The sequence below is a fragment of the Dendropsophus ebraccatus genome, chromosome 1, assembly GCF_027789765.1.
Source record: "Dendropsophus ebraccatus isolate aDenEbr1 chromosome 1, aDenEbr1.pat, whole genome shotgun sequence".
Taxonomy (NCBI): domain Eukaryota; kingdom Metazoa; phylum Chordata; class Amphibia; order Anura; family Hylidae; genus Dendropsophus; species Dendropsophus ebraccatus.
Genome location: NC_091454.1, coordinates 78410918 through 78433947, shown reverse-complemented (window position 1 = coordinate 78433947; position 23030 = coordinate 78410918). Strand labels below are relative to the sequence as shown.

The window sequence follows — 23030 nt, the reverse complement described above, 5'->3', positions numbered from 1 at the left end:
ATGGAGATTAGAGGAAACTCCCATTAGCCTCCACTACTCCAGAGTGACAAAAGCAGGGCTGGAGGATTTACTAAGAGTTGCCTGCCTTGCCAGTAAATCAGTCCAAGAAACTGGGGGCGAGGCTTTATATAAGACTAGCATTCTTGTACGCCATTCTTTATAAATGTCACCTTTTTTGTCTACAAAGAGTGAAATTTGATTGACAGCTGGAAAAAGACAAAGGGGTCCGTAAAGCACACTATTTCCGGGTTAGACTATGTTCACACTACCTAAGTTTAGTAGTAATCATGGACGTTGTTGCTGATTTGCAACAACGGCCGTGATTACTACAGAACTCACATAGTGCTGCAGCTGAGGGAATCCCGACTGTAGTGTATACACATAGTATACTGTCCGGCTGGGATCCCTAGCGGCGCAGACAAAAACTGACACATCACTTTTCTGTGGCCGCTATGCAATGAACCTGTCAGTGCACACAATGGAGTGTGCAGCTCCGGCCGCACACTCCATTGTTTGCAGTGGTGAATTCGGATGCAGGTGCGCACGGATGCACCAACATCTGAGTTGAACAGCAGTGAAGATCATCTGGCCAGTACTGCAGAACCGGCTGGGATGATCATCTCTAACACCGGCCGTTCCGTGACCAGGCAGGGTCACGGAAAGGCTGGTGTCTTACGCCATGTGAACATGGTCTTAGCCAGTTTCAGGACAAGGGTCCTAAATAGCTAACCAAAAACATTGCAGGGCTAAGCAGATCACCGGGCCCCCTGATGTGGCAGGCCCGGTAGCAGCCTCTACGGATGCTTAAAGTGACTCTGTACCCACAATCTGACCCCCCCCCCCAAACCACTTGCACCTTTAGATAGCTGCTTTTAATCCAAGATTTTTCCTGAGGGCAGGTGATGCAGCTATTGTCCTAAAAACAACTTTTAAACTGGCAGCCCCGTGCTCAATGGCCGGGGCTTAGATTATGTATGCATTAGGCTGGCACAACCTCTCTGTCCCTCCTCCCCGCCCTCCTCATCATTAGGAATGCTCCAGGCAGATTGTCTCCTATTTATCAGCTGTGTTAGCACGGCACATGGGCTGGATCGTTAAGGCACTGTTCCAGTGGCATTCCTAATGAGGAAGAGGGTGGAGAGGAGGGACGGAGGGGTGGTGCAAAGTTAGGGCACAGATACTCCCCTAGGGCTGCAAGTTTAAAAGTTATTTTTTAGAACAATAACTGCATCACCTGCTGAATGGACACCAGGACGGATCTTGGATTAAAAGCAGCTATCTGAAGGTACAAGTGGTTTGGGGGGTCAGATTGTTGGTACAGAGTCGCTTTAAGCAGTAGTTCTGCCTCTGACCCAACACCTTAATGTCAAGGAATCTATTGTATTTATAAAAAGTTTAATCTCAGGAAGGATTATCTGACATCTAAGGGTTATCTTTTGACCATAATGACAGTAGGTTAACTACTACACATCATACAATCAGGGGTCATACAATTGAAGCAGATTTAGGTTAATATGTGTGCATTAGGTGCTAATCAACTAGGATCACATTAATGAGCCAAACTCTGCAGTCAACTGTTTCTTATCAAATCTACAATACTTCTCTGCACCTTATCTCAAAAATCCACAACCCTGAACATACGCCAGGCACCTTCCCTGACATTGTGAATCATTAGCGCTATATAGCTTTTCACTAAAAATGTAAGCCACAACGGTATTACAATTTACTGTAGTTCACAGCTATAGCTATTGTTTTTACCCATTAAAGCCTTATTGAAAGTTGCAAATCACTTATCCTTGCTCAAGAAAATATTTTAAAACATGCAGTCAGGTGTTTACATAATATTATAGCAAACAGCAAGCAATGTTTAGTTGCAGGCATGTACTGTTTTTCATGCAAAAAAAACACATCCCAAAAGTGCTATCTTTAAATTAAAGGGGTACTCCGGCAATAATCTATTTATTTCAAATCAACTAGTTTAAGAAAGTTATATAGATTTGTAGTTTACTTCTATTTAAAAATCTCTTCCAGTACGTATCAGCTGCTGTATGTCCTGCAGGAAGTAGTGTAATCTTTCCAGTCTGACACAGTGCTCTCTTTTGACATCTCTGTCTGAGACAGGAACTGTCCCGAGCAGTAGAAAATCCCTATAGAAAGCCTGTACTGGTCTGGACAGTTCCTGTCTCAAACAAGGGTGGCATCAGAAAACACTGTGTCAAAATGAAAAGAAAACACCACTTCCTGCAGGACATACAGCAGCTGATACGTACTGGAAGACTTGAGAGGAACTACATTGTATGTAAATTAATTCACTTCAATGTGCTACAAGTTCTTTTGTAAAGGAGACTAGGACATTGATTAAACCTTAAAGGGGTTATCCAGCATTAGAAAAACATGGCCACTTTCTTCCAGAGTCAGCACCACTCTTGTTTCCAGTTTGGATGGGGTTTTGCAACTTTTGAAGTAAATTGCGCTTATTTGCAAACCAAACCTGGACTGGAGACAAGAATTGTGTTGTTTCTGGAAGAAAGTGACCATGTTTTTCTAAAGCTGACTTGCAGAGTTGCAGAATCTGACTCAGGGCCGGCCAACCATTTATTGTGTATGGTGACATCCCGACTCTCAGGGAAGAGAAAGATGAGACATATGGATTTCTGCTACTTATGAGCTTGTATGATTCCTTTGTTGCTGGGTATTGCTATTTTTAGGACTTAGAAAATGTGTTTTCTAAAGTTGAAGCCTGATTCTACAGTATACTTTATAGAAGGCAAAAAGAAGATGGCACTGCCCGGCTCTCTATTTACAGGATACCGACATCTGACCCCCAGATCAATACCTCAGTAGTGCTCAGTCCAAGAAAACCGCATGCAGGTACAAAAATAGAAGAAGTGTAGACGGCACTCACCATGGAGTGTTCAAAGTAATCCTGCTTTTTTTTTTTTTGCATTAGAGGTAGCAGGGGAGAGGAGACAGGTAACTGCAGTTTTGTGGCTTAGTGACACTTTGACGAACTCTCCTTTGAGGCTATCTCTAATGCCTAATAAAGCTGGATTGCTTTGAACATGCCATGGTGAGTGCCGTTTCCACTTCTTCTATTGTTTATACCTGATTCTACAGTCTAGCGAACTTTTGGCATCATTACAAACAGGGCTTGTGGACTTGCAACAATAAACAAGCATCATCTAAGATATATATTTTTTAATTTTAATATTTTTTTAATGGGCATATAATGTAGTGCATGCACGGCTAACTTAGTTAATGCAGACACACTACGTACACAGACACACTGCTTACTATTTTAGAAGGGCACCAGGGCAAGTTCTGAGCTAGATGTTTAATAGATAATAACGATAATATTTTCACTAATAGCACTCATTTCTTTAATGTACTGAAATTATAAACAGGCCAATTATTCCAATTACATTAAAATATTTGAATAGATAATATTGCATCAATGAGAGTGTGCACAGACTAATGAACAATATACATGGCTTAAGTTGTAAACTACTGTATGTTAAAAATGTTAGATGCTTTTAAAAACTGACATTAAAATAGGAGGATGGAAAAGAGAATCTGCCTAAATATAGCAAAATTGAAAAAAAAAAAAATACATAGCCAAAAATGGTTGTTTCAGTGAAGGGAAAGAACACATTTACTTTCATTTACATTAAATTTCAAGCCCTAAGGAGTGTCAAGACATGAAATATAAAGTTGGTTAAAATGTGGGGTAGGTTATTTCTCAAAACATACCAAGGACAACACATAGGGCGATATTTATGAAATGTCCACCCGAGGCGTTTGCCAGGGAGAAGGTGCAGATTTGCACCTTCCCCCTGGCATACGCAGGCCATATCCCCCGCTCACTTGATGGGTAGGCAGAGGGAACTCGGGTGGAGGGGGGGCTTAAAGGCGGAAGGAGGTGTGGTCAGGTGTAAAATCACGATCCGAGTCTAGACCTGATGGAATTGGTTTTGGTGCAGCGGGCCGGATTCATTAAGAGGTGTGTGTCTCTTAATGAATCTAGCAGAGGAAAAGGGGGCGTGTCCTAAGTTAAGACCGGCGTTACAAGTACACCGGTCTTCATAAATCCCCCCCCCCCCATAGTCTGTATGTTGTTTGTGTGTGTGAGTTTGCATAAATTGTGTAGAAGCTATAGCTTGTAGTGTGCATTCTATTTCACCTCAGTGCTGGATTCAGAGTTAACACTGCTCAGCACTGCTCTATAATGACCTCCAGTCTTCCAAGCTACTGCTGCTGCTTTCAAGGGTGTGCTATAGAGATGTAGGAGAGCAGGATCACCTCTTTTGTGTACTTAAGACATTATTGCATCTAGTCTCTACTCATTAGCTCAGGGATAGCTGAAAGTTAGAAGTGAAAATTCCCCCCAATAATTATAAATACTAGAAATAGTTGTAGCATAGTGCCTATGGCTGTATTCATGTTTTCCAGGTCCTCGTGCTGCATCCTTAGGCTGGGTGATTCAAATGCCGATTGTTCGAGTTCATGCGAACCCAATCTTTCAGCAAGTTTACGCATTTCTAATTATATCATGCCATAGTTCATACAATTATAAAAAACATGAAAATACAATTTTCAGACAGGAAAATTGCTTCAACATTGCTGCTGGTCATAACTGATGTTATAGTGTTTACTTACATAGATTGTGAGAGATTGTGTCAAAACATATTATAGGGGAAGATTACACATCCTAGAAGATTTTGCATATCCTACTTTTCTAATGTTGAAAGCAACCTAATGCCACAGGTGTGCACTCTCCAAGCAGATGGAAAAAAGTGTTTTAGTCGGGTGCTCATTAGTACTGATGGTTGTTTGGCTATAATGGTTTTGTCCCAGTGTGCACTTGTACATCTGTTACATATTCATAAACTAATATGTACCATGGGAGAAATTCATAGGCTATAAAAAAGCTATCATTGGGAACACAGGGAACAATCATGAACACTAGAAAGAAAAAAAGACTAATATATATAATTAAAATTAAGCGCAAATAAAAAGGCATTTAAAATGTTGGCAGCTTGCAAATCCTTGAAATCTACATGTACTGAGTTATATTGAGGATGCAGGGTGACATATTACTTTTAAGAACATAGGGATCCCAAGTGAGTGTGTGAATAATTCTAGCTAAGAAAATCAGTATCTTGGATTAATTTGCCCAACTGCATTCATAAGCATAGCCGCACAGCGTATGAATACCAAATAGCAAAAACTCACATGATAGAGAGCACAGAATATTGCACTTAAAACCTTATATTAAAGGTGATCATTTAGTATGTAGGGAGCAAATGTTGACTGCAGTCACAAGATCAGAGAAATGGACAAATATCTTCTTTCTATGATTTATTTATAAAAAGTAACCCTCAAATTCGCAGGTAAGATCTTACCAACAGAGGATTTCTCTCATTCGGCGAGAGAAATATAGGGTCAATATTATTTATTTTTATATATTCGATTTAGGAAGAGCAATAAGCATGTCATGATTTTCTAATAAGCCCAATCGATAGGACTACAACGGTGAATGTGGAGTGATCTAGACTCCCCAAAATTTTGTCATGCATTTTAGAAACATTTATTACTTGCCATCATTTGTTTTCTTTTGCCCACCCAATATTTAAACTTTAAAAAGTCCTCTGGCTAAGGGGTTGTGGGCCCCCTCTGAACCTAGATCCCTGGCCAGAGCCCGAATAGTCAATCAACTCCATACACCTTTCACACTACAGTTCTGCACATATGATCATATTTTGACTATGAGCATAAGATGTATATTACATTTTTAATATTAAAGGGGTTATCCAGTGTGGGGGCACTTTCTGGAGGGACCGGGGAGGAGGTGCCTGAAATAAAAGACGTCCACTCACCTCCCCGGTTCCAGCGGCGGGTCACTCATCGCGGCACTCCGGTCCCCGGTTCCCGGCCACTTCCTGGTGTCTGACGCTGCCCGAGACGCTACGTCTCAGGGCCGCTCAGCCACTCAGTGAAGGAGGCATGATCCGTTTGAAATCCGCTCGGATCCAGCCTCCTTCACTGAGTGGCTGAGTGGTCCTGAGACGTAGCGTCTCGGGCGGCGTCAGACACCAGGAAGCGGCCAGGAACCGGGGACCGGAGCGCCGAGATGAGTAACCCGCCACTGGAACCGGGGAGGTGAGTGGACGTCTATTATTTCAGGCACCTCCTCCCGGTCCCCCCAGAAAGTGCCCCCATGCTGGACCACCCCTTTAAGACCATAAAAGGATCACATTCTTTTAGACTGGGAAAGTCTTTCCTGATCCTATAAAAAACAGCCATGCATAAAACATACCTCAGTATCAGACTAGTCCACCAGAGGGCCCTCTGGTGTTCTAAGGCTTCAACACTGTTATGACCTACATATTAAGATTATGATAAAACATCAGTTTTATGATGAGACAGCCATAGCTGTAAATCGCTGCTAGCCCTAGCTCTGTTACCCTAGTCCCATTAAACACCAGCCAAGAGATAAGACAGCAAAAAAATTGTCTAGCAATATTACAAGTCAAGAATTTACAGAGAAAACAATAATACCTATAGGGCTGTGTTGACATTTATTTCTAAACTCAAAGTTACTATGATAATGTTAAAAATTTCCAACCATGAATTCCAGCATCCAGGACATCACATACTGCATCACTCCCTGCTGGTCCACAATACTGGTGGCTTCCACTGGAGGCCCCCATACACATACAATCAGAGAGATCACCGCCCCCCCCCCAAACTAAAACTCCCACCATGCCCTGCTGACAGGTAATGATGGGAGTTGTAGTTCTGCAATCTGTGGCCATCCAGGTTGCATAACTACTACTCCCATCATGCCCTGCTCACAGGTCTTTATGGGGGTTGTAGTTGTGGCCATCCAGGCTGCAGAACTACAAATCCTATTGTAACCTGTCAGCAGGGCATGATAGGAGTTGTAGTTCTGAAACCTTGAATGTCAAAGGTTTCAGAACTACAACTCATATCATTACCTGTCAGCAGGGCATGATGGGAGTTGTATTTCGTTAGTGGATGGTCGCAGATGGCAAAACTACAACTCCCATTATGCCCTGCTGATAGGTAATGATGGGAGTTGTAGTTCTGAAACCTGTGGTCATCCAGGTTGCAGAACTACATCTCCCATAATGTCCTATTTGCAGTTCATAGTGGAAGTTGTAGTTCTGCAACAGATTAGAAGATGACACAGTGGCACGGCACATGAGGGTGACACGGTAGCATGGCACATGAGGATGACACGGTGGCATGGCACATGAGGGAGATACAGTGGCACGGCACATGAGGGGGACACAGTAGCACGGCACATAAGGGTGGCACGGAACATAAGGGGGACACAGTGGTATGGCACACGATAGGGTAAGGGGGCACAGCACAAGAAGGGAAGAGGCGATGTGGGTACTTGTTGGCATGTTGGCATAATAAACCAAATCGAAAACATTTCTTTTTCTCATCAGGAAATCCTGAAGGCATTTCCTGATGGTTTCCTGAAGGTAAAAACAGATTACTGTCAGGAAATTCTGATACTTTCCTGATGCCGTTTGAGGACTCCTGATCAGGATTTCCTGACAGTAAAAATTGACATGGACATGTGAATGGGGCCTGATGCCGGTTCTCCCCATACACAGAAATGTTCAGCATGGCAGCTACTGCTGTTGCTTATGTCTGTCTAACGAAAGGGGTAGGCTATAATTTTTCCATCATGGACAACACCTATCACAATCAACATCATCTGTTGGAACGACGGCCTCTTACATCTTAGATTGACGTCCAAATCTGCCACAGGCGTTGAGTTCATCCATCTAAATTTTAAGGTGTACGGGGACCTTAAAACGGCTTTTATAAGATAAGACTGCACATGCAAGAAAAGTCATATACATCACACTTTGGAACTTAAGAATGACATTAAGTCTCAAACAGTACAACCAAATGTTCCTATACTTGCGTACCAGTCCTGCAGTCTTGACTCTGGCCCGGGAGCACAAAAAGTTCTCACAAGTGCAGTTTCCAGGCGTTCAAAAAGCACATCTATCTCAGAGCAGGTGGAGTTCCAGCCATGTCCTAGATGTAAAAGCCAGCAGGACAATTCTTCTACTGCCAAACACATCTTTACTTTATCTTCTTATACGTACACTTTTACCCATACCTCTTAAATTGCTGTGACCAGGGTAACACAGTGACAGGCATTCAGGCTGAGGACCACACAGTCTCTTCCTCAAGATTATTGAAGCAAAAGCCAGGAACAGACTATAAACTGAGAACAGGTCATAAGATTTCTTTCTAAATCCATTCCTGGTTTTGGCTTCAATAATCTTTTAGATAAATCTGTCTGTGTAAACGCACCATAAGCCACATGTGTCTTTCCCTAGATGCTCACCTCATCGACAAGCCATGCCTGCCACTTCTGGCAAGCGACCCAAACAGTTGCTTGCCAGAACCACCAGGCTGAAACTAACAAGCAGCACTGACAGACAAACATCACCACCCTACACACAATCTTGTCTCCCATATACCAAACAAAATAGCAACATTCAATGCAAGCTTATTTTGCAAGCACATCACGGACAGGTGTACTTTTTATTCAGAAACAAGTGTTTACTACCACTATACAACCGCCAATATAACTAATTATACCATCCATGAAATACAAATTCTGAAGCATTTTGTTATTCCTACTGGAAATGTATGGATGCATTGACAACTGGCTGTTATCGTTCTGTCTAATCATCTGTATCACACCCAACTGTCTATCAGACCTGACCCGTACTGATACTTGCTGTTTGGCTAGGTTTTCTTAAGATTTTTAATGACTACATGATTGCATGCTTGGATAACCCTTAGGGTGCATACAGGGGCATAACTAGGATTCATGGGGCTGCATAGCTAGCAGAAATCAGTATGGGCCCCAAGAACCCTAGTGTCTAGAGAGCAGTGTATGTGACAGCACTTCCTCCCCCTGACAGCGGTCAGAGCAGCTCTTACAGACAACCCCCCATGCCCCCACTGGCTCTAAGGCTCTCACAGTGGAACATCACACCCCGCCCCTCACAGACCATCCCTCTCTTTCCTGGGACAGCTCTTACAGACTGCCCTTCCCACCCTTGGATGGTGCTCTGAGTGTCAAGAGAAAGCCACTCTAAGTGTTGTCCTAGGTCAAGGTGAAGTTGGTCTGCAAGAACCATCCCAGGAGAAAGGGATGGTCTCTGAGTGTGTGTGTGTGTGTGTGTGTGTGGGGGGGGGGGGGGGGGGGTATTGCGCTGTGAGAGCCTGAGAGCCACTGTCAGCGCAGCCTAGGGGAGGGGGGCTTGCCCATATGTGCAAGATGAACTTGCAGCTAGTACCATGGAGGCAGGGCCCCATAGCAATTGCGTGGTCTTCTACATTGCAACTGCTGCACATGAATGAAACCACACCTTTCAATGGTTGCATGATTTGGGTGGTAACACTTATGTATTACCAGCGCAAAATTATTTAGCTATTGATAATAGTTTTGTCTCCATGTGGCAGCCATAGTGTAAGAACACAGCCTTTCCCTACTTTCACAGCCTGCTAATATGCACCACAGAGTGCTTGGGGGCTAAGGATAATGTTTCTTACCTTCATCATTAATGCTGTTTGCATGTAGTTTATAGTTATATCCTTAGACTAACCCAGCGATTTGGAGCACTGTGGCCATTGATTTTCATTAGGAGGGGCTGGTCGGGGGGATCAGTGCTCTGGGGGTTGTGGTCAGGCCCGGATTGGTAATCTGGCAGACCGGGCAAATGCCCGCTGGGCTGCCGATTGCCAATCCGGGGGGGCCGCAGCAGGGGCAGGCTAGGCCGGGGGGGGGGGGGGCATATGCCCCCCAGCCCCCCCCCTTGCCTCTTGTAAGTTCAGTGAGCTTCCGGGACACCGGCCCCGGCCGGAAGCTCACTGATGCAGCACCGCGGCGTCCGGACTTCTCCTCTTTCCCGCTAGCGGCTGACATGTGACGTCATCACGTCGCATGTCAGCTGCCGAGCAGTAGAGAGGAGAAGTCCGGATGCCGCGGTGCTGCATCAGTGAGCTTCCGGCTGGGGCTGGCATCCCGGAAGCTCACTGAACTTACAAGAGAAGCTGCCAGGAGTGTATTTTGTTTTTTTAATTTTTCACATAAATGCTGTAATGTAGGGCCTACACAGGGGATCTAAACTATGGGGGCTAGCTGCACAGGGGGTCTATACTATGGGGGGGTCTGGCTACACAGGGGGTCTATACTATGGGGGCTGGCTGCACAGGGGGTCTATACTATGGGGGGGAGCTGGCTGCACAGGGGGTCAATACTATGGGGGGGCTGGCTGCACTGGGGGTCTATACTATGTGGGGTTGGCTGCACAGAGGGTCTATACTATGGGGGGGCTGGCTGCACAGAAGGTCTATACTACAAGGGGGGGCGCACAGGGGGTCTATACTATGGAGGGGCTGCACAGGGGGTCTATACTATGGCGGGGCTGCACATGGTGGTCTATACTATTAGGGGAGCTACACAGGGGGTCTTTACTATGGTGGGGCTGCACAGGAAGTCTATACTATGGGGGGGCTGCACAGGGGGTCTATACTATGGGGGGGGGGGCTACACAGGGGGTCTATACTATGAGGGGGGCTCCACAGGGGGTCTATGCTATAAGGAAGGGCTGCACAGGGGGTCTATACTATGTGGGGGGGCTACACAGGGGGTCTATACTATGGAGGGGGCTGCACAGGGGGTCTATACAATGGGGGCTACACAGGGGGTCTATGCTATGGGAGGGGGCTACACAGGGGGTCTATACTATGAGGGGGGCTGCACAGGGGGTCAAAACTATGAGGGGGCTGCACAGGGGGTTAATACTATGAAGGGGGCTGCACAGGGGGCCTATACTATGAGGGGTCTATACTGTGGGGGGGCTACACAGGGGGGTCTATACTGTGGGGGGGCTACACAGGGGGTCTTTACTGTGGGGGGGTTACACAGGGGGTCAATACTTTGGGGGTTACACAGTGGGTCTATACTGTGGGGGGGCTACACAGGGGGTCTATACTGTTGGGGGAGCTACACAGGGGGTCTATACCTTTGGGGGCAACACAGCAGGTCTATACTATGGGGGGCCACAAAGGGGGCTATAATGTGGCGGCTAAAAAGGGGCTTATAATATGGTGGCTAAAAGGGGCCTATACTATGGGGGCTACAAAGGGGCCTATACTATGGGGGCTACACATGGGGTCTATACTAAGGGGGGCTACACAAGGGGACTATACTATGTGGGGGCTTCAAAAGGGAGGCTATACTATGTGGGGGCTACAAAGGGGCCTATACTATGTGGGGTTATGGAGGAAGCCTATATGGGAGCACAAAGAGAGCATATGGGGCGCAGAGAGGGTCAAACTATATTGCACACAGAGGGACCTAACTACTATAGGGGGCATAAAAGAGTGACCTAATACTGTATGGGGGCAGAACACACAGGAGGCCTATTACTAAATGGAAACACAGAAGGGGGCCCAGTAATATATAGGGAACAAAGGGGGCATAATAATATATGGGAAAATAGAGGGGCCTGGCTACTAGTGGGAGGCTCAAAGTGGGGCTAACTGCATACATGGGGGTACAGAGGAGCAATGTAACTGTGTGAAGCAATACACATGAGGACTTTGTATAGAAAATAGGATGGTGCTGGAATGAGGAGCCTAAAATGTTTGTCTGAACCAAAAAAAAAATGTTTGTCCAAAACCAAACAGGTAACGCAGTACAGAATCAGCAAACAATCGGATAGTCAAAGGTCAGGCGGGAGGTTAGATAATAGGTCAAGCAAGCAGAGGGCTTAGGAACGGGGATCGCAGAAATAGACAGGGGGAGCTGGAATCAGGGTGTGAACCTTAATAGCCAGCGCTGAGAGGCTAGCTCAGCTTTCTTTTATGAGGATCAAGAGCCCGGTCCGGATTCCCATTTGACTGGCGCTCTGATCTTCCAGGCATGCAGAGGAACAAGTCAGTCAAAAGACTTGATCAGCTGCAGTAATCTAGACTTGCAGAGCTCTGAGTTACTCCTGCATTGCCGGATGCTGAGAGGCAATCGGGTGTGTCACACAAAAGCAAACACCAGGCCCAGTTCACACCAGGCTACTGCACATTCCTGACAGTATATGTACTACCCCCTGGAATATATGTAATCCAATTTATGTAAATCATGGGACCAATGATCAACTTCTATTAATCTTATTTTAAAGACCAGCCTCAAGAACAGTATATATACTAAAATAATGGTGATGAAGCTGCTTCTAACACAGTGGGGGAGATATTTAATAGCTGTCTAAGAGTAAGTCCATATGCTGCATATTTTTTGGCAGAATTTGACTTCCCTGTTGAAGTTCACTGGAAAAAACTCTTCAGTTGACAGTACAACTGTCTATACTGCCCATAGTAACCAATTAGAGCTCAGCTTTCATTTTACCAGCACTTGTTAAGACATAAAAGGTGAGCTCTGATTGTTGGCTATAGGCAACAAAGACAGTTTTAAAAAATATCCTTTGGTGTGTCTCAATATACTATATTCCCACCTAATTTAATGTTGCACTTTTGATGCATAGTAATAGGCTTTAAAATTGTATGATGCTATACCACCAGAGTCAAGGGAAAATTTTAATGAATCTAATTCTACTGTAAGCTTTTCCTCCACCATAGGACGCCTCTCACTATATAATCAAATGTATGAAAAATTAATTCTGCAGAACGTATAGGTGAATTTTAAATAGTAAAGTATTAATGGAAGGCATACCATTTTAACTAAAATAGACCATGCCACCGGAGACACAGGGAGCTGTCTTCGAGCTTTAGCTTAATCCCTTAGTTTATTTTAATTAGAGGAATAATGTTTAATCTAATATAATCCAAGGGCTGTCTTGAAACGTAAGTGCCAAGATACTTCAAATCCTTTAAAGTAGTAAGCCGGATTCTGTCATTTGATCACTATTCACAGGGTCCACAAGAAAAGTAGATGACTTTTAAAATATTGATTTTAATGCCAGTATGATTCAATTCTCGTGTACTTGATCGTCTTTACTCAAAAGCAGCAAAATGTCATCACCAAAAATTTTAGCATTCAGTAAAAACATAGGCTGATTAAAAATTGGCTGATGTCAGTGGCTACATCATCAAATAGCGGAAACAGTGAGCCGGCCTATTTGGCACCCCTTTAAAATTTAACAGTAGAAGAGGTAACCCTACTGACCTTGATTTGAATCTTTGTACAACAGCATTACTGAAGAATAAATCCCGGAACAAATCAAAACTTGTTTAACCCCTTAACGACAGTAAGGGGCTTCAGAACGGGGCGGCGCGGCGACCCCGCTCTGAACCGCCGCGATTCCAGGTGCCCCATGTAGCCCGGGACCGCGGCTATTAGCGGGCACGGTCTGATCGCCATGCCCGCTAATCAGGTAATCGGAAGCAGCTGTCAAAGTTGACAGCTGCCTCCGATTACCGGCTGCAGCACTTCCCTGGTGTCTAGTTGGTGAGATCGCTCCTCCTGGACGTTGTCCCAGAGGAGCAATCTCTGTACCTGATGCCTGCCGGGGACCTCTCTAAGATGGTGCCATCCCCGGCTCGGCACTCGTTTGTTTTCAGCTGCAGCAGCCGAAAGCAAGCGAGTGACGATCTCATTGATCTTTGCTTTATATCTATACGGCAAAGATCTCAATGAGAGATCAGAGTGTATATACTAGAAGTCCCCCAGGGGGGCTTCTAGTATATGTGTAAAAAAATAAATAAAGTGTTGTTGTCAATAAAAAGCCCCCTCCCCTAATAAAAGTCTGAATCACCCCCCTTTTCCCAGGTTATAAATAAAAATTTTAAAATAAATAAAAAAAACATGTTTGGTATCGCGTAATCGCCCGAAATATTAATTAATCACATTCCTGATCTCGCACAGTAAACGGCGTAAGCGCAAAAAAATCCCAAAGTGCAAAATTGTGCTTTGTAATAAAAAGCAATTAAAAAGTTGCATATGCACAATCAAGGTACCAATAGAAAGTAAACATCATGGCGCAAAAAATGACACCTCACACAGCCCCATAGACCAAAGGATAAAAGCGCTATAAGCCTGGGAATGGAGCGATTTTAAGGAACATATATTTGTTAACAATGGTTTGAATTTTTTACAGGCCATCAGATACAATGAAAGTTATACATGTTATATATCATTTTAATCGTAACAAATTGAGGAACATATATAATATGTCAGTTTTACCCCACGGCGAATGGCGTAAAAACAAATACCCCCCAAATAAAATGCGTTGTTTTTTTTTTCAATTTCACCACACATTTATTTTTTTTCTGGTTTCGCAGTATACTTTATGAAAAAATTCAGCCTGTCATTGCAAAGTACAATTAGTGGCGCAAAAAATAAGGGCTCATGTGGGTTTCTAGGTGGAAAAATGTAACTGCTATGGCCTTTTAAGCACAAGGAGGAAAAAATGAAAACTCAAAAATCGAAATTGCTCTGTCTTTAAAGGGTTAAATACAGGAGAGATGAGGTTCCGCTTGGTCTGGTGAAATGTTCAGACTACAAGTGGGACTAAAGCATGATCTTTCCCATTTATGAAATACTGCTGACTTTAAAAAAAAATATATATTAACTGCTTGATTCAGATGGATCCACTTTTCTTTTTTTTTATTTTACTATCTGAAAAAATAAGATTGGATGACACAAACTAAGGTCTGTACAGTCTTTTCCATGCATATGAAACAAATGCTACATAGCATTGTAAAAATAATACATGTATTTATACAAATAGTTCTATTGGAAAGCCATCTTGGCCAGGCAATTTTTCTTTTGGGCTATAGTCCAACAGATTTTTTGCTCAGTATTTTGGCAAATACATTGGTTTTGTTTGCAAAAATACTTTGTGGAAACAGAACTCAACCCTGTACTGCATAGAAGAGCTCAACAAATAGAGAATACAGAATTTTTTTCTGTACATCAGTGAGACTAGGAAGACAAATTATGCCTAGCAAGGATTCATGCTCCATATTTTCATAGACCAGAGTAGAATTAGGTCTAGTAAAGTGAGGTCTGTACAGTCTTTTTTAGGCATAAGAATTAAGTCAATCTACATGGTATTGTAAAAAGAATATTTATACAACTTCAATATTTCCAGGCAACAGTAGGCTACAGCTGACTGCCTTTCAACTCTGTGCCACTCTGGGTGTCTGGAAAGCCTGCTTTTCCATGCATCTGGAGCAGCAGAGAGTTCAAAGGCAGCTGGCTGCTAATAAACTTTAAGGAGGGGGAAAAAGTACTGTGTAGAGGCAAAATTTGTAGGTAAGCGGGGCGTAAGTTGCAGTAAAATTTGCACCTATCCCCCAATGCATTATTGATAACCAGCACCTCCCCAGACCTTACCCAGCTCGCGCGCCTGCACCTTCCTGCCGCATCGTCTGCCTCTCCACGCGCCTCACCACCTGCCCCATCGCCTGCCAAAGCACAGCTCCATCCCCCGCCCCATCACCTGCCGAAGCGCAGCTCCGCCCCTTGCCCCTATCCCCTGCCGGAGCGCAGCTCCGCCAGCCGCATATCACCTGACGGGCCGCCACCCCCGCACCCGTTCTTCTCTTTCCAACAGGCACCTTGACTTGACGTCATTGCGCCTGCTGGAGGATAGGTCCTGCTCCCCGCAGGCCGGAGAAGATCAGAAGAGAGAGGGAACCGCTGTCTGCAAGAAGGTGAGTATAATGTTTTTGTGTGTGTGTGTGTTGTGATTGGCAATGAAAAGGGGGAGCACTATTATTATTGGGAAGAACATGGGGGGATTAATACTGTGGAGCAGAACATGGGAGGAGGATTGTTACTATGGGGCAGAACATGGGAGGGAGATTAATGCTATGGAACAGAACATGGGGGGGATTGTTACTATGGAGCACAACATGGGGGATTAATGCTATGAGGCAGAACATTGGAGGGGGTATTAATACTATGGGGCAGAACATGGGAGGGGTATTAATATTATGGGGCAGAACATGGGAGGGGGATTAATACTATGCGGGAGAACATGGGAGGGGGGATTACTACTATGGGGCAGAACATGGGAGGGGGGTTAATACTATGGGGCAGAACATGGGAGGGGGATTAATACTATGCGGGAGAACATGGGATGGGGGATTAATACTATGGGGAAGAACATGAGAGGGGGGATTGTTACTATGGGGTACAACATGGGGGAATAATACTAAGGGGCAGAACATGGGAGGGGGGATTAATACTATGAGGCAGAACTTGGGAGGTGAGGATTGTTACTATGGGGCAAAACATGGCTGTCTGATACTATGGGGCAGAGCATGGGAGGGGGGATTAATACTATGGGGCAGAACATGGGAGGTGGGGATTGTTACTATGGGGTACAACATGGGGGTTTAGTACTATGGGGCAGAACATGGGAGGGGGATAAATACTATGGGGCAGAACATGGGAGGGGGATTAATACTATGGGTCAGAACATGGGAGGGGGTATTAATACTATGGGGCATAATATGTAAGGGGGTTAATACTATGGGGCAGAACATGGGGGATTAATACTATGGGGCAATACATGTGGGGATTAATACTATGGGGAAAGCACAGGGGGATTATTACAATGGGGGGACTGCACGGAGGGATTATTACTATTGGGACTAAACCTGGGGGATTATTACTATAGGGCAGAGCACAGGGAGGATTATTACTATAGGGACTACACCTGGGGGATTATTACTATGGGGATTGCACAGGGGGATTATTACTATTGGGACTTTATAGGGGGGATTATTACAATAGGGACTGTACAGAGGGATTATTACTATGGGGACTGTACAGGGAGATTGTTACTATGGGGACTGTACAGGCAGGATTATTACCGTGGGACGGCACAGGTGGGATTATTACTGTGGCGACTGTACAGGCGGGATTACTATTAAGGGGACAGAGTACAGGGGGATTTTTACTATATGGGGGCATGGCAGAGCAGGGGGAATTATTACTATATGGGAGCACAGCAGGGGATCCTACATACAGGGGGGGAAACTCACATACCTACTGATTTTACTGCACATGACACAAAAAGTGGAAGTTGTTGTGAAAGTGCAGAGCCTAAGATGTTTTTCTGGCAGGTTCACAAGAGATGAATTGTAGCTGCAAGAAATCATCATGGAGGTCTGGGTCAGAGGGAGAGGAAATGGAAAAGATGCCTCAGATCAAAGAAGACGTCACCTGTGAGTCACTGAATGACTATTTTTTTTCTTTTGGGGGTGGGGGTGGAGGGGTGCTTTTAGCAAGATTCGCCCTGTAGTTAAAATAACCTAGAAACGGCCCTGTTGATAACTTCCCCCCAAGTTCTTTTGTGATTTTATTGTCAGACCCAGAGCCCCTACCCTTAGAATCTGAGTACTCTCAAAAGAGTCTAAAGGTTTCAAATGTTTGCGCTGCTCAAAGCCATGATAGTCAATACACAGGAAATCATATAGTTGCTAGGAAATCAACCTTTAGTTGCTAGGCAATCAACCTTTAGTAAAGCTGCCCTTTGAGTGTTAAATGAAATTTCAGCCTAAAAAAATTAAAGCACTGTGCTAAACTACAAGCAATTTGCCTATCCTTAATTATTATAGCAAGAATGCAGTAACATTCGATAACTTTAGTATAAACATAGCCAGATAATGTGACTCTATTAAAGTACTAATTAACCAAAAGACATACAAACACATTTTAAAAAGTATCAAAGAAAAACGAACCTGCCTATGGGACGGGAATGTAGGACTAATTAATTGTCTCTTTTTTCTTCAGAAAATTCACAAATAAACCGAAAATAATTGTTGTTCTGCTGAAGCATACATTATTCAGTGCACAAGTAAGTGTTATAAAAATATCCAATAACAAATTATCTGTAAAGGGTCTCTCAGGCACCGGTGTAAGCCATTTTAATTAAGGATTCCGTAAATATCAGCACTTAATTAATGTCATGAGTCCTCCTAATGTACTGTTGTTTTGTTCATATTTCAGGTGTAAACAATTAATTGATTTATTTTATTATATGTAAAAAGGCACACAGTGTGATGGAATGCACATTGTTGGCTGTGCCTAAGCTCATGGTTATTATATTGGAATACTAATTCATTTATTAAGAAGAAGGCCAATTATTATTATTATTTATTTTTATTTTTTTTTATAAAACTCTTGATATGTCCCAGTGACATGTCAAAAGTTTTGATCAGTAGGTATCTGAGTGTTCATACCCTGACTGATTACTAGAACCAGCCAGGAGAAGTGCACTCTAAGCACATTCTACCTGCACAGTCTATGTGTCACATGGCCAAGACTGACTTTCAAAGTAAGACTATGGGGCTATCCGGAACATGGAGAGAATCGCATAGCTAGTGATCTGTTCTACTTCCAATGATCAGTTAAAGCTTTTGACATTACCCCAGGAAACATATAGAGTTTTAAAAAAAACAAACAAAAAAAAACCTCAGGTATCTTGTTACCTCTTGGTGACATTGGGTACACATGTGCATCAGCTAACAGCATATGATAGAATTATGATCCCAATCATTTAACCACCTCTGTGCCAAGGTCATTAATGACTGTGGCTTCTAGGCAGCTAGTTGTTGTGTCAGTGACTTATAGCATCTGATCCATTCTTCATGATGCCAAAAAAGTATAGACTAAATAGACAGACAGAATATAGATTCTAATAGACTATATTTTATCCATTAAACTCATTGGCCCTTCTGGGAGTATGCCAGTAGATATAGGTAGAAGTTACTATTACTATAAACATAAAACACATACATACAATCATAGAGAACAGAATCCAAAAACTTATTGTTAACCTGATGTTAACTGGAATTTGTTAGTTAATCAGTATACATTAATAGTAAGGAGTAACAAAAATAAGGAAACATCTTCTTTAGGATTGTTTACAATGCAGAGATACTTGCCGTTTAGATTCAATCCAGAAAATATTTGTTTTGTAATAACTGTTATTAGATGAATGGATGTTATGACATGCATGTCCTGAATTCTTTTTAATACATATTGACAGACAAATAAAATGAGTATTTTTGGCAAATTATATCTTTAAAAACACACATTTAAATATAAATAATATGTATGTCCTATGGTAAATGCATTTAACACCAGCCATCTAGGATAAAGTATTCACAAGCCGCCCCTTAAAATAAATAAAACTGAAGGAAAAAGTAAGTGAGGTGCTTTTAGTCAGTATTAAATAGTTGCTGAACTGTAATTTACTACAATGTGTGAATCTCCATTTCTTTATGTTGCAAAGAATCTTGTAATTCAAAATGTTTTCCTGTTGTGTCTGAGCAGATGAGAAATTATAAAGACTAATACAACAATTTAACGCTTCAGAGAAACAGTGTATATCATTACTCCTCTGTAGCCAAGCACGCTAATTAATATTTATTGCACCTGTCAAACCAGTAGCCGTGGTCAATCCATTGCCTAAGCAGTTCAATGGGAGGCTGGGCACCATATTTCTCCTTGGCAGGCATGTTTAGGTCATCAACAAAGACAAAAGCTTGTTTCCCCAGTGGAGGACCGTACACCCTCTTCTTTCTCCTGTAAAATTAAACCATTAATTTAGTTCATGTTAATTTACAGTTAACTTTTAACAGCAAAAGGGAATAGAGAGGGGTGGGGGCTCCTTCAAGTTACATCATTGTTAGAAACAGTTTCAACTTCAACAATCTGTGACCTCTGGATTTTATCAGATGTGCCTTAAAGGTCACCCAGCATTGTGAAGCCATAGTTATAAATCCACATGGAATTTAATCAAAGGTGGCAGGGCATTCTGAGGTAAATAAGCTTCCTGAACTATTTCAGCCAGAACCTTTGTTAAGCACTGACAAGAAAAGTGAATAGCAGGCAGTAGGATTAATCAAACGCAAAGAAATGCAACCAACAGACTTCAGCTTATCTGACAATACATGGAAAGGTTTTAATTTGTAAGCCTTAAGGATAATTGTTTTCAGGTACTTAAATGTGTTTTCCGGGAAAGAGGGAAAACATAACTAAAAAAAAGTAAAGCTTAGAAAGTAAAATAACCACTTAAAGAAAAAATGTTTTTATAAAACCTTCAACTTTATAGTATTTTATACCAACGCATGGACAATCTTACACGAATTCATGATCAACATTATAGCATTGTTCATTATTAAGATGCTGGTTATTAAAGGGAAGGTGTAATCAGAAAATGACTTCTATACTTTAAATAATGTTTTTTATGTTAAAAGTATTTAAGAAGTGTTAGTGACTCTTTAATTTTCCATTTTTCTACCTATATTGTAAAATAATTCTGAAATTTTAGCTTTCATTCTGGGGCTAAAACTACAGTAAGCTGAGACTTCCTGTTCTGTTTGTGGTGATAAGAGGAGGCTGCTGCAAAGTGATCGCTAGAGCATTTCAGCGACATATGAACCTGTAGATATATAACATCGATACAAGACAGCTTCAGCTTTGCTCCTGTCAAAAAGTGTAAAAAATAAAAAATAGTTTTTGAAAATATGACATAGCCCTTCCACCAATTAAAGTTTAAAACCCTCCTCCCATTTTATAGCAAACACATACAAATAAATAAACATATTATTATATATTGTAGCTTGTGTAATTGTCCGATGTAATAAAATATAACAATAGTGTTTCCATGCGGTGAACAATGTAAACGAAAAAAGCTAAAACGTGCCAGAATTGATGATTTTTGGACACATACAGAAAAAAATTTAATAAAGAGTGATCAGAACGTCCCATCTAAACAAATATAGTACCAATGAAAACTAACGATCATGGCGCATAAAAAAAGAGCGCTATGGCTCTTTGAAGTTGAGGAGAAAAAAATAATAGTGCAAAAATAAAAATTGGTCTGGTGCTTAATGTTAAAACCCACTGTTTCCTTAATTATTAAAGATCATAGAGCGTGCTCAGTAATGCTGCGTTTACACAAAGCGATAATTTGCCCAATCGATCCTTTAACGATTTTGAAGCAACAATTTGGTTTTTATAACGATCAGCGTTTAGACAAATAAATCGTTAGAAAAGTCGTAAGAAAATTTGTAAAAAAAATAGTTATTGCGATCGTTTTTAAGATCCCTTAAGCCCCTCTTTTACATAGGGTGAATCTTTGAAAGACTGTTTACACAAAGCGATCTGTGAATTTTAAGCTAATGATGAAAGATGATTTAATAACATGTTGAAAGATCAAAATGAACGATTTCTGGCTCGTCACTTGGTCGTATGCTGTGTTTACCCGGAATGATTATCGCTCAAATGCGATCGTTATTGCGAAAATTTGAACGATAATCATTCCCAGTAAACAAAGCATAATGTTTCACATTCATCTTAAGTAGACAGACTCTGTATATTGTTGTCTATGTTGTTGAGTCTTACTGTAAAGCATGTCACAAAATGCTGTAAAAAACAGCCCAGGCAATATGGCAGCCCCCAGAGATAACAATCAGAAAAGAAAAACAGATTAGAATAAAAGAACACATTTGTATATGACTCTAATTAGTAAAAGAAAATGTAGGTGACACATTTCATTTAAAGGGACATTAAATTTAAGTTAAACATTAAATTTAAGTTAAGGGACATTAAATTTAATTTACTTGTAGCAAAGAAATTGATTTTTTTTAAAGTAGAAATGTATTTTTGTTATGTTGTAATATGTTTTATAAGTTATATACATAAGTTCCATATACTTCTCATGCATGGAAGTTCTTTGTAGTGTGTGCCTGACTCTGGACCACTTTTTTATGCACTTTACAGTCTTAGTAGTGGAAGCCATCTGATAAATGGCATCCATTACTGAGCTGGAGCTTAGTGTTATCCCACAAAATGGCTAACACTAACCTCCACATTATTACCCCAGTATCTACTGCCACAGGAATTATCTGCTATGTAACTATGAAGCAAGCTCAGGAGCTAAGGTCATATTATAGTGGGTTGGTGACATAGTGGGTTTGTGTTAGCTGTTAGAAAAATGTTTTAAAATGTATCCTAAAGGCTTATACTGATTTTTTATAATATGGTTTATTAATTAACTTTTTTGTTATGTACTGTTTAAGTAAGGAATGTGCTGTGGATGGGGCCATGAGTAAATAATAAAGATTTAGGAGTCTGCTCACTTGACCCCTAGACAGATAAAGTGTGTGATGTCTCCTAATGTCCTAAAATAAATCTTGACTTATCTCCGGTGTTTGTGGTCCTGATTGGTAGAGGAATTTTTTCTTACATTAACAATTTTATGATTGCATGTAAGAGTCCCCTAGAAGGAGTTAAAATGTGTCAAAAAAACAAACAACTTTTCATATATTAAAATTTTTTTTTAGAAAAAGTGATCAAAACATCCCATCTGCACAAATTGGATTTAAAAAAAATTAATAGAGATTATGGCACAATAAATTATGCCCTAAATAGCCCTATAGGTACAAAAAAAAAAACCTCATTGGACTAGCCACTCAATTTCAATAGTGATGGTGTCACTGCAGTACTTTTACATATTGATTTCCCAGGGGCAATGCAGGGCCGGCTCAAGGTTTTTGTGGGCCCTTTGGCGACAGAGCCTTAGTGGGCCCCTTTGAGGAGCAAATCATGGAGATACAGGCGAGGAAAGATTTGCAGCAGAAGAAACATGCGGCTGCTGCATATCTTTCTCCTCCAGTATCTCCTGATCTCTGTGGGTGTCACATTGCAAAAGCTATATACAGGAGAGAACTAGAAGCACCAGCATGTCCATGTTGTATATATCACAGACAGGAGCGGTATACAGGAGAACTAGAGGTCTCAGCATGTCCATGTTGTGTGTGTGTGTGTATATATATATATATATATATATATATATATATATATATCTCAATCACTGCAGGAGTTGTATACAGGAGAACTAGAGCCTCTAGTTCTCCTGTATACAGCTCCTGCTACGTGTATTTAACATGGACATGCTGGGGCTTTCAGTTCTCTTGTATAC

At 42.0% G+C, this 23030-nt stretch overlaps 1 protein-coding gene across 1 annotated transcript in view; it reads right to left on the bottom strand.

Moving 5' to 3' along the window:
- The window catches only part of LOC138783023 (dynein axonemal heavy chain 3-like), an 877176-nt gene that overhangs the window by 279267 nt on the left and 574879 nt on the right, over positions 1-23030 (bottom strand). Inside the window, exon 43 of the mRNA XM_069957145.1 lies at positions 19478-19627. Within this exon, the coding sequence (XP_069813246.1) occupies positions 19478-19627 (150 nt within the window). The remainder of the gene's footprint in view (positions 1-19477; positions 19628-23030) is intronic.